Consider the following 12,405-nt stretch of genomic DNA (forward strand, 5'->3'; position numbering starts at 1 on the left):
CTTTTATAAAGAATATCTCTTTGGATTTGAGACTTTAGTCTTTGCAACTTTACAGATATTCTTTATGCACCAAGAGCTTGTAACACTCCAAAGAGAAAGGAAAACTTGAAATCGCATCATACGACCCCTTTAAAAAATATCTGATTTCAATAATAATTTTATATAGTAGGCAACTGCACAAATTTTACAATGCTTGAATGATGGGTAATAAAATGTCACATCTAACACATGTAAATCTGCAGTGTGTTGTTTCTGTGTACACTGACCTTCTGCTCAGAAGTGACTGACAGACTCTGCAGTCGTGCCGTCATGAGGGCCAGACTCTGCTCAAACGCTGCCACCAGGTTAGCCTTCAGACACAGGGACAGGTGCAGGTTAGTGTCTGACAGACGCTACCAATCATTACACACACACACACACACACACACACTAAGACACGCGTGTCTCCATCTGGACTGGGAAAGAGCGACGGGAAAGGACGGGAAGAACAGCTGTGGAAATGGATGGATGGATGGAGGGTGAACAGGGGACGACCTGCAAGCTGGAAAGGACAAAACCATCAGGTTGCCATGTGACGACACACGTGCTACAGGACAGTGTGTGTGTGAAAGAGAGACGATGGAATTAATCTGGCTAGGCTGTCGTGGGTGGTTGCCAAGGTGTTTCTATGCGGTTGCTAAGGTGTTCTGAGTGGTTGTTAGTGTGTTGCTAGGTGGTTTCCAGAGGTGTATTCTCAGTGGTTATCAGGGTGTTTCTATGTGGTTGCTAAGGTGTACTGAGCAGTTATTAATGTGTTGCTAGGTGGTTCTATGTGGTTGCTAAGGTGTTCTGAGTGGTTATTAGTGTGTTGCTAGGTGGTTTCTAGAGGTGTGTTCTCAGTGGTTGTCAGGGTGTTTCTATATGGTTGCTACAGTGTTTATTGAGTGATTATTAGTGTGTTTTGCTAGGTGTTTGCTGTAGAATGTTCACCTGGTTGCTAAAGGTTTGCTATGTGGTTGCTAAAGTGTGATGGATGGTTACCCAGTGCATTGCAATGTGGTTGCTAATGCATTAGGGTGTTGCTATACAGTTGCAAAAGTGTTCTGAATGTTTTTTTATCATGTTGCTGTGCAGTTGCTAGGGTGTTCTGGGTGGTTGCTAAGGTATTAATATGTGGTTGCTAATGTGTTCTCAGTGATTATCAGTACATTGGATTTGCCATGTGGTTGCTAGGGTGTTGCCAACCATTGCTATGTGGTAACTGGTAGCTCAGTGGTTGCTAAAGTGTTGCTAAGTGGTTGTTTGCATGTTGTGTATGTTTCTTTCTATGTTTCTAGGGTGTTCTGGGTAATTGTTAGGTAATTACTAAGGTGGGTCCTATGGCAAGTGATTTTGGGTGGTTGCTAGGGTGTTGCTCTGAGGTATTCTCAGCAGTTGTGAGAATACTGCTATGCAGCTGATAAGGTGTTTGGGGTAGTTTTTACCACGTTGCTATGCAGTTCCTAGGGTGTTTGGAGTGGCTGTTAGGGCGTTGCTATGTGGATGCTAAGGTGTTCTGAATAATTTTAGAATATTGGTATGAGGTTGCTAGGTTGTTCTAGGTGGTTATTAAGCAGTTGCTAGGGTGGTTGCTATGGCACTGCAAATGGTTTCAAAGGTGTTTTGGGTGGTTGCTAGGTAGTTACTAAGGTGGTTGCTATGATATTGCAAGGGTTTTGGGTGGTTGCTAGTGTGTTGCTTCTCAGTAGTTGCCACAGTAGTGTTGCTATGCAGTTCCTAGGGTATTCGGAGTGGCTGCTAAGGTGTTGTTATGTGGTTGCTACGATGTTCTGGGAGGTTTCCAGGGAATTGTTAGGTGGTTTTCCAGGGTGGACATGTACATAGCATAAATTATGCGATACAAGTTACACACAAAATTAAATAATTTGGGTTAAGTGTTTGTTCAGATAAAGAAGCAACTTTTAATACTCAATTATTGCACATTCAAGACTATGTCTGTGTTTGTGTTTGTGGTTCCCTCATACAGCACCCAGCATCAACACTATGACATAATCATCATCATCACTCGGCCAGATGACACCTGAAAGCCACAGGGCAAACAATGACTTCCACTCCACATCATCAGTCAGCGCCACACTAAGGGCGGGGGGCCTGCGAGGGGTACAGACACATGCAACAGCGACGGACGTGGCTGTGAGTGACAGTCCAACAAACCTGGCCTGTCTGCAACAGCCAGCAACCCCAGGCAGCAGTCAGTCATCAGAGGCCAGGACAGGACATCAGCCAGGGAGAGAGGGACAGTGCCGTTAGGACTATAGGGTCACAACCCTCCATCCCACATACACACACACACATTTATATATGCACTGGTATCAGCATCAGAAATGAAAACTTTTCATTAAAGGCCCTCTGGCGGTGATTTTTAAGTGCATTTGCACCTTTATGACAGCAATTTTATTTTCACCCATATAAAGCACACTGTAGAGCCCTACTCAGACAGGACTAGTCTTCCCTGGGGTGATTAGTGTTTTATAGAATTACTGATTTTAATACCATCCGAATCACAAAAACTCCTCTGGCAAAACTAATCCCATCCAGATCTGACAGTCACCAAAGTGTGTGAGTGTATTGCTGAAGCCAGTTGTGTTGAAGCAGCAGATCAATGCAGGGTGAGCTGAAGGCAGCTGGGGTTAGTGGAAACTTGCAGTGAGAAGTGATCTGGATTTAAAACACTAGAAATATTATGAAATGCATTGTTTTTTTTTTCTGCAATTGTGTATTTAATGGTGTGTTTTGCGCGTACATTTGCTGAGAGTTGGTTGGTCAGACTGGTCACTTTATCCTGAGACGACTCCAGCTCACGCCTCAGTATCCGGATTTGCTGAGATGGAAGAATGAGTTAGAAACATTAAAAATCAAAGGTATTTTCAAAACACAGACATTTATGGTCAGCAAAAGGTTTAATATTAAAATGTAATGCAATTAGTATAACACTGACGTCACATTAAAAAAGAACTACAGTTGGTTGTTTTACATGTCGTTTATATTGCAGAATGAGTTGCTATCAAAAGTGAATATGAATGTGTTTTTTTCTTCAGCAATAGCAGAAAATAAGAGGAAAAGAAGGATAAAGACAAGCTGACGACAGCGGCATAAGAAGATTCTTACCTCTCCTTGCATTCTCTCTTCAGTCTGAGAGTGCAAGATTCAGAAATGGCGATAAAGACCAAGAAAGAGTGAGCAAGGACAGGAAATAGAGGGAAAAAGGCTGGTTGTTAAGAGAAATTTCAGAAAATAAAGAGCCAATCAGATTTTAACGTGTTACATCAGTTTCTACTCACCGACGAGTAGTTGGATGAGGCATTTGAGGCCAGAGACAGCACAGATCCATGAACTGAGAGACAGAGAGCAAAATTGCACACAAATACAGGCTAGAGCCATAGTTTGGTTCACGTTCACCAATTTAAAATAGAAAAGTTAATGCTGTTAAGGCAACAAGAAACTCTGTTTGCATTTTATTTGTATAATATGGTCTATTTCTAAAGGAAATAAAGATGCTGTAAATAAAGATAATAAAGAATAAAGATATTTGACATGAAAAACATAGGTAGTGACTTGAATGATGTTTATCTATACCTGATTGTTGATTAGAATAACATGCACTTATGAATTATTCAAAATAAGACAAGGAATGGGTATTACGATAGAAGACAGGCTCAGTTTCAATTTCATTATTAGATATCTTGTTTGGCCATGAAGCAGTGTTGTTAACTAAAACTAAAACTTTTTTGGCAATTGAAATTAAAGCTGAAATGAAATATAAATATTAGACGAAAAAAACATTTTTATTTGGCAACTAACTGAAAGAAGTTTAATTTGAACTATCAAAATTAACCGAAAAAAAAAAAATTAAAAATAAAATTGATTAATTAATCAAAATTAATAAAAATGTTGCATTGGCAACTAAGTGGTATACGTTTAAGTATGAAAATATCTAAAACTAAAACTGCAAATCTAAAAATAAAAGCTAATTCAAATATTAATAAATACTACAAAAGTATATAAATAATTCTAAGATAATACTGTTATTGAGCTATCAGTAAAAATGAGATCAAACAACATCAAATTCTTGGACCAGAAAACACTAAAAGCTATAAAACTTGGGCTTTTATAGTTATGATAAAACTCTCTATTCCATCAAAAGCAACAGATAAAACATTTAAGTTAGTTTGAGTTGTTATCTATGCATTTGAACACTAGCGAAACAAAGCATTTATGCATGTTGCATCAAATCCAGGAGTAGGTTAGGGCAGGTTCTTGAACACTGTCCACGGCTCACCATCCTCACTCGGCTCTCTGAAGGATCCAGATCTCATCATGCTCTTTGACAGAGAGCTGCCCAGAGGAGACGTGCCGTACAGCTCGTATCCCATGTCATTCGCCGGGATGCTGTTGGAGCGTGTGATCTGGGAACCGGAGCCTGAACTCGGGATTGGTGCCACTGTGGAGAGAGAGCGTGATTAATCTCATGTGTCATGTGCATCTGCTGAGGTTTTATCTGTAAAATCTCACACCTGAGAAGTGTTTGACTTCACTCACCCACGTTGGTCGGCAGTGTTTTTCCCAGGAAGGGCTGCGTCACGTGTGTCGGTGAGGGCAGCTGCGGCGGGCTCTCTGAATCCGTCATGCTCGTGATCGTGTGGGAATGACGGCGTTCCCTCACTTCTCCCTCTGACTGGCCGCTGCCACAGTGACTGCGGAAGAAAGCATGACATACGTCAGAACAATCCTACACTGCATTGCTGTACTAGTTAATTTGAGATAAAATAGATGTACCTTAATCCTTTCTTGGGAAAGGTGTTCCTATCAGTTTGTAAACTGGGAGGGGTAGAGAGCAGCACATACAGTATAAATACCTCACCCCGAACTAACACGCTTAGCATAACACTGCTATCCAGTCCAAAATGTTCATCTGATTGTTTGTTGTTGGCTTATATCTTTGTTTTTATTGCTCTGTTTTAATTGGAAAGCACTTTGGTTCACCTTGAGAGTTGTAAAGGGCTGTATAAATAAATGTTGATTGATTGATTGTTTAATTAGTTCAATCTCTCCCTCTTGTGCCAGCAGGGCGAGACTCTCTCACAGCAAATGACATGAGCATCATTTGAATATTTTATTGTGCTCATTTGGATTCAATGCAATGCATGCAATTGAAAAAATATGATGCTATGCAATTCAATATGGTACAGATAGTTCGCTTTTATTTCTTTAGTTTATTATAATTATTTGGTGGAAGATGCAGCTCTACCTCTGCCATGTTAATCTATATTTTATGTGACTCTCAGGACACGTCTCGGTCTCTGTAGTGTTGTGATAGGCTACGTCATATTCACGTAGCAGCATTGAGAAACAGTTAGAGAGAAGAAATATCTACATATAAAATATTGGTCACAAATTTTTGGTAACTTTTTAAATAATAAAAGTAAAGTGCATCTACTTATAATTATATATATAAATAAATTGTTTTTTTTTTACCAACGCAAATATGTTAGAAACGATGCATCGCGATACAAATGCCAACTTGTATCCAATGCACACTTTTTTAAATCGATAACTTTTATGCTGATGCACCGATGGGAATCGGTTAATCTTACCATCCTTAATATATATAAAATGAACATTATATAATAATAATAGGTTTAATATATTTGTTCTTAAATAAACAGAGATATATATTATTATTTACATGTATAATTTTAATTTGATATAAAAATAAATGTATATTTTAATAAATATATTTTTATATTTATGTTTCATAATCTTTGTTTGAATAAAAATGCTATATTAATAATTAACATAGTAATTAATAATAATATTATAGTACAATAACGAATAAATGATATAATAGTTTATAATAAAATAAAAGATTGGCCAGGATTAAAATTTAATAGGGATTTAATGAATTTAATGATTTAATAGATTTGATTCTATATATATTATTCTATATAAAATCATGGTTCTGCTCTACTTTGCTCACTTAAACATCGTACAACTAATAAACAGACCCAAACTCACCTGTCGCCCAAAGTGATGGACGTCCGACTGCCTGCGCCCCACGTCCCAGTATTCCTGGTTTCTTCCCGGTGTCCCAGATCCGGTTTGGCGGGGATGCTCATATGAAGCGGCAGCGACTCCATGCTGCGGTGCAGGCCGGACATCTTGGGGTAGAGGATGGGGGAGCTGCTGACCGACAGCGCCTGGCCTGAGAAACAGCTGGGAGAGTCGATGTGGAGCACCGGTGCGGGGCTCGGGGTGAGTCGAGGGGACACGCGGGAGCCCGCCAGGTCCTGCAGCTTGGAGTAGGGAGGGATCTTTGGAGGAAGGTCATGGATGGTGATACAGGAGTCCAGACTGTTGGAGTTGAGCTTGTCTAGGTGAGCCAGGCTGGGAGGATGAACTAGAGACTTACTGCTCAACAACCTGTTAGAGTCAAAGACCAAGTCATCATCAGAAACATCATGAACTCAAAGACCTTCTGTAATCAAGTACTGAAGGGATTTCAGCGCATCCAAAGAAGAACACTCTGCCAACCATGAAATCAACCTCAAAGGCTCTTGATGTCCGTTTCCAGAAAGGGTTTTAAATAACTGAGTAGCATAACTTGCGTAATATAAACACACAGGGCTTCTACAGAGTATTTCCTGCAAGAATGTTGCCTATGCCCATTTTCTAAAAAAAACAACAAAAAAACCAACAACTTTATTTTATATATTTCCCCCTCATTTTATTTCTGAAGTGCCCCACAGCCTCTGGATTCACTTCATTTTCCCCAGTTGTCCCCAATTATTATCTGAAAATATCATGGAGAGATTGTTATAATTTGTTAAATATTTAAATTACAATGCAAGAGACCAGAAGCATTAGCTGTAAAAATATTTGATAAAATATTTAACAAATCATAACAATCAATGCATGATATTTTCAAATTAAATAATTTTATAGAAAAACTAAAATTGGGGACAATTAAGTGAGTCATGTAGCTCTGTAAATCATCAAGATATAATATAGATATAAATGTATACTTTTATACCAGTTGATTAATTAAAAATAGAATTTAAATAAATAAACCATTCAATCAATAAATAGTTTGTCGTTTAATATCTATCTATCTATCTATCTATCTATCTATCTATCTATCTATCTATCTATCTATCTATCTATCTATCTATCTATCTATCTATCTATCTATCTATCTATCTATCTATCTATCTATCTATCTATCTATCTATCTATCTATCTATCTATCTATCTATCTATCTATCTATCTATCTATCTATCTATCTATCTATCAATTAAGTGAGTCATGTAGCTGTGTAAATCATCAAGATATAATATAGATATAAATGTATACTTTTATACCAGTTGATTAATTAAAAATAGAATTTAAATAAATAAACCATTCAATCAATAAATAGTTTGTCGTTTAATATCTATCTATCTATCTATCTATCTATCTATCTATCTATCTATCTATCATATTAAATATAAATACAAAATATTAAATATATATCAAATAAACTAAATATTGAATAAAATATTAATAAAATGTATATACACACACAAACATTTAATAATTTTTTTTATGAAAAGACACTTAATACATTTTAATTAATTTTTGTGTATACACGTATTTATTTTATTTTTTATTTTTTCTGTTATTAAAAAATAATATAATTTTATTTTACTTAATTTTATTTACTAAAATTATAAATTGATTGCAGTGAATTTTATTTCATATGTGGCATTTGTGCAGAGGGTCATACCTTGGCGTGCTGGTCGGAGAGCTCAGTTCTGGGTATTTACTAGTGCTCGTCCTCCGCACTCGGTGGATCTTCTCCACAGTCTCTCCACAGCTGTCGCTCTGGTTCTCGGCCTTCAGATAACTGATCTCCAGGTCGGCTTTGGCCTTGGCTCTTTCCTTCTCCTTCTCTCGGTCCGTTTGGTTGACGGGTCCCGTGGTGCTCGGGCGACTAGCCGCTTTCAAGCTGCCTCCTTCTCTTCCTCTGGTGGGCATGGTGTTGGACAGAGGCGGTACAGGTTTGAGGGTGAGGAGACTGGCGTCGATGCTGCCACTAACAGGGCGAGAGGAAGGGCGTCCGGTCAAGCTCATAGTGCTGGATTTGGCAGGTCGCGGCAGACTGCGATACTGAATGCTCCCGCGAGCACTGGGCGCGAGGAACCCCTGATCGGAGCTGCTGGCATCCAGGCTGTTTTTGCGCCCACCTCCACCTGGGACGGGTTTGATGGGGATTCCCGAGGACTTGGGGGTTTTGCCCACAGTGGCCGAGCCGCTCGTGATAGTAGTGCCTCCTGCTGTCAGGAAAGTGGCCGTTCCGGTGGTCGGCGGTTTCTTGTAACCGAAGGAGCCGCCAGCGGAGGATTTAACCAGACCTGAGGGAGGCTTGCGGTGCTCGTTGTCACGGCCCGCGTCGGAGCGGGAACGCTGGAGACCCGTTGCCTTGACGGACATTTTCACCTTGTCGACTGCCTTAGTGTCTCCTTTAGGGACTAGAAAGAAAGAAAGAAAACAGTCAATAAGTGTCACTCACATGTACATGTGCATATTTAAACCAAGAGCACCAATGCAAGATTGAAGATACAGAGGGGAATATTATGGGAAAATAACATTTTATTTATTTATTTATTTTAAACAACACAATTGTGTGACTTTAAAAGTATAAACGATTCATTGTCATTCCAGGGAAATATTTTCATTGTATTGCTCAGAGAATTCCATTCCTTTAAAATTAAATCCAGTATGACTTCTACACATAATTCAGACAAGGTCAATGGAAACTATTCAATCTTTTCCATTTAAAAACAAAAAACAAAATCTTTATCAAATCTCTTCAAAATTAAAAACGTTGAGTTGTTTTATTTGTTGAAATATTATTTTAGTATTATTTATAAGCTTTAAGGTGTTTATCAATGTTTTAATGGGCCTTTTATTGATATATTCTGTTTTAATGTTAGTTTGTAAGTTTGAATAATTTCTATACTTTTAAAAAACATTTCTATTTAGCTTTATTTCTATTTCTATTCTATTCTATTCTTTCAACTTTTTCAATTTTCAGTTTGAGTTTAAGTTTTCCATCTAATATTCATATTTAATTTTATATCAGTTTTATTTCAACCAGGGTTATTATAGTTAACTAAAACCCAAACTTTATTAAAATTATTTAATAAATAATTAGTTATTTAATTATTATTTATTTAAATAAAAACATTCTAATAACTGTAATAAAATATATATCAAATAATTTCAGCTAGTTGCAAAGCAAACATTTCTCATTTTAATTTAGTTTTATAAAATTATTTAGAATTAAAAAAATTATAAAAATGTATAGATGTATATTTAAAAAACAACAACAACAACAACAACAACAACAACAACAACAAAAAAACCCCAACAAAACTGCTAAAACTTGAACTATATAACTTGTTATAGCACTTGCATATCATTGCTCTCTTGTTGATTTTGATTGCTTCCATTGTCCTCATCAGGATAAAAGCGTCTGCTAAATGACTAAATGTAAATGTAACTACATGTAATAGTTTTTGATTTAGTTAACAAAAACAACACTATTTATCTTTTAAAAAATAGTTTTAAACACAAATCCCAATGAAAGCCAAAACCCAGAAAGCTTGGGATGTTCATACTCCATGAATTACTCTGAAATACGAAAAGCAATTTGTGAGCAAAAAATCTTCCTCTAGGATGGAAATCCCATATGTTTTTAGACATAACCCACGGCATTTATTGAAGTACCTTGAAATATAATGTATAAACCACATAAATGATTACGGTAATAATTCAGCTCCTTGCAATACCACGCTATTCTCATTCAATACCATCACGATGCCATGGCACCACCGCAGTACTTTTCTGTGGGAACTTACCACATCAACCTCATCGTCAATAGAGCTTCATTTCCTTTCACACACAAAGCTGAATCACTGATAATGACCAACACCAGGATGACACACAGAGACGTATCATCAGAAAGGTGAAAGCCTTGGGGCTATGACATCAGATGAAGTCATGGAGAGGACCCGATTGAAGCCATGATTAAGGTTCTGTGGCCTAAACCTACAGTATGTGAGTCATCGCTGATGAAGACGAGGGCAAGCAGCCATCTGCATTGAATTAGAGACACTTCAAAGATAAAGAGCGTCTCGGCCTACACAAGATCTAAACACCAGCACGCGTGACTTGAGCATACTACAATCCAAAATAGCAAGCAAGAATATGTGAACTAATGGGGTTCAATGACGTTCGGAGGACTAATTACTAATAGATGAGTTTCTATGAAGCTTTAATCACTGAACGAACACTAATGACAGAAGCTCTCAAAGTGCCTACAGATAAACTATCCTCAAGCGGAGAGCATTATCTGAGCGTGGCATGCTGGGAAATGCCTGAAAACATGCCTGCTTATTGTCTATGATTTATTTTTGGATACAATTTCAATTTTTCCACTTAAAAATGTCATTCTGCGATAGCTCAAGCACACTTTTCATGTAAAATCGTTTTAAAAACACATTTGTTAGGTTTGGAATGATAAAGCAGCTGATATAGTGTTTAAAATGAAAACTTTATGCTTGCCAGACTTTAGTTTAGTAGCTACATACTACTACATAGTGCATAGTACATACTTACTCTTATGATTTCTGCAGTATATAGTATGTATAGTGTGCTCAGTACACTTTTTTTTTTTTTACATACATAATACGGTTTTGTTCTTAATGAAGTTTCGTACCAAGGCTGCATTTATTTGATTCTTAAATGTAATTTATTTCTGTGATCTGCAGCTGTATTTTCAGCATCATTCCTCCAGTCTTCAGTGTCACATGATCTTCAGAAATCATTCTAATATGCTGATTTGTTGCTCAAGAAACATTTCTGATTATTATCAATGCTGAAAACAGTTGTGCTGCTTCATATTTTTGTGGAAACTGTGATACATTTTATTTTTCAGGATTCTTTGATGAATAGAAGGTTCAAAAGAACAGAATTAATTTGAAATAGCAATAGAATCTTTTGTAACATTAATAAATAAATGTCTTTAGTGTCACTTTTGATCAATTTAATGCCTCCTTGCTGACTGAAAGTATTCATTTCTTTATATAGAGAGTGTAATTTTACTTCAAAGTGACCACACAACCCAAAAACAACAGAAACCAACTGTTTTATTCAGTGCTATGACCACTATGTTTTTTATTCCTTAAACTGATGATTATGTTTTTGCCATTTGTGAGGGTACTTTTATAACAGGATGGCAGTATGACAAAGTAAAATGCCATATGGTGCCATACAGCTGCTGGTTTTCTTCTAAGTACAATGGACCCCTGACATTTAAATGTCATTGTAAACTATGGATCCAGCATAGAAAGGTAAGGCTGCCTACTGGTGCATCTGCATCAAGATGGTGAAAAGATAAACCTGACAGGATTCTCTCTCAAGAAATGTGCTCAGGCATTTGAGGAAAGTCAAAAACATAGTGAAGAAGAGTTAATGGAATAATTCACCATGATTTATGCATCCTCATGTAATACCAAAGCAGCATGACTTAACAAGGTTTGAGAGGTACAGCAGAAAGGAGAATTTTTTTTAGTGGATAATGACTTAAATCTCACAGAAATCTATCATATGACTTCAGATGACTCTGAATATAGGGCTCGAGTCATATGGACTTCTTTTATGGTCCGTTTATGGTTCGTTACTGTTTATTTTTGAGGCCCTGGTCACTGTATAGAAAAGCTTAATGTGGATTGATATGAGGGTGAGCCAATGAGGACAGAACTTTAAACTATTGAAGTTAAGACTCATGTGGATCTTTTACAGTTTCCACACGAGTCATCGGTTTGATATTTGCTGAAGAGACACTTCACCAGTCTCTGTATTGCACATGGTCTTCATTTACGACAGGTTATGGATGACAGCAGTAATATAAACAACCTAAGTTTGTCCAGCTGATTCATTTCCAGCTCATGATATATTACCATTAATATATAATCCTTCTGGAGCTGCATGCTGGATGACAAAGTGAAGATGCATGTTTGGAGAACAAAAAGTTTTTGTTTTGCTGCCAACAGGTTCCCCTAATGAGTTTATGTCTAAAATATATCCAAATATACAGTCTGATTATGTCAAAGCATTAGCACACACACACACACACATAATAAATATAAATATACAAAAAATAACAAAATACTAAACAAAAATATATAAATAACAATAAAATTATATATATGTAATTTTATTTTGTTATTTTATTTTTTGTTTTATTTTATATTTAATTTGTTGTTATTTATGTTTTTATTTTGTTATTTTATTTTGTATTTAATTTAATATATATATATATA

General features: G+C 36.8%; 1 protein-coding gene across 1 annotated transcript in view; it reads right to left on the reverse strand.

Annotated features, from left to right (window-relative positions):
- The window catches only part of LOC107696445 (neuron navigator 1-like), an 82,388-nt gene that overhangs the window by 15,783 nt on the left and 54,200 nt on the right, over positions 1–12,405 (reverse strand). Inside the window, exons 6-15 of the mRNA XM_016496776.1 lie at positions 7,803–8,547; positions 6,055–6,459; positions 4,816–4,857; positions 4,579–4,733; positions 4,319–4,480; positions 3,321–3,373; positions 3,148–3,171; positions 2,783–2,860; positions 2,194–2,202; positions 267–350 (exon numbers count right to left, since the gene is read on the reverse strand). Coding sequence (XP_016352262.1) covers positions 267–350; positions 2,194–2,202; positions 2,783–2,860; positions 3,148–3,171; positions 3,321–3,373; positions 4,319–4,480; positions 4,579–4,733; positions 4,816–4,857; positions 6,055–6,459; positions 7,803–8,547 — 1,757 coding nt within the window. The remainder of the gene's footprint in view (positions 1–266; positions 351–2,193; positions 2,203–2,782; positions 2,861–3,147; positions 3,172–3,320; positions 3,374–4,318; positions 4,481–4,578; positions 4,734–4,815; positions 4,858–6,054; positions 6,460–7,802; positions 8,548–12,405) is intronic.

This window comes from Sinocyclocheilus anshuiensis, unplaced genomic scaffold (genome assembly GCF_001515605.1).
Source record: "Sinocyclocheilus anshuiensis isolate Anshui unplaced genomic scaffold, SAMN03320099.WGS_v1.1 scaffold522, whole genome shotgun sequence".
Taxonomy (NCBI): Eukaryota; Metazoa; Chordata; class Actinopteri; order Cypriniformes; family Cyprinidae; genus Sinocyclocheilus; species Sinocyclocheilus anshuiensis.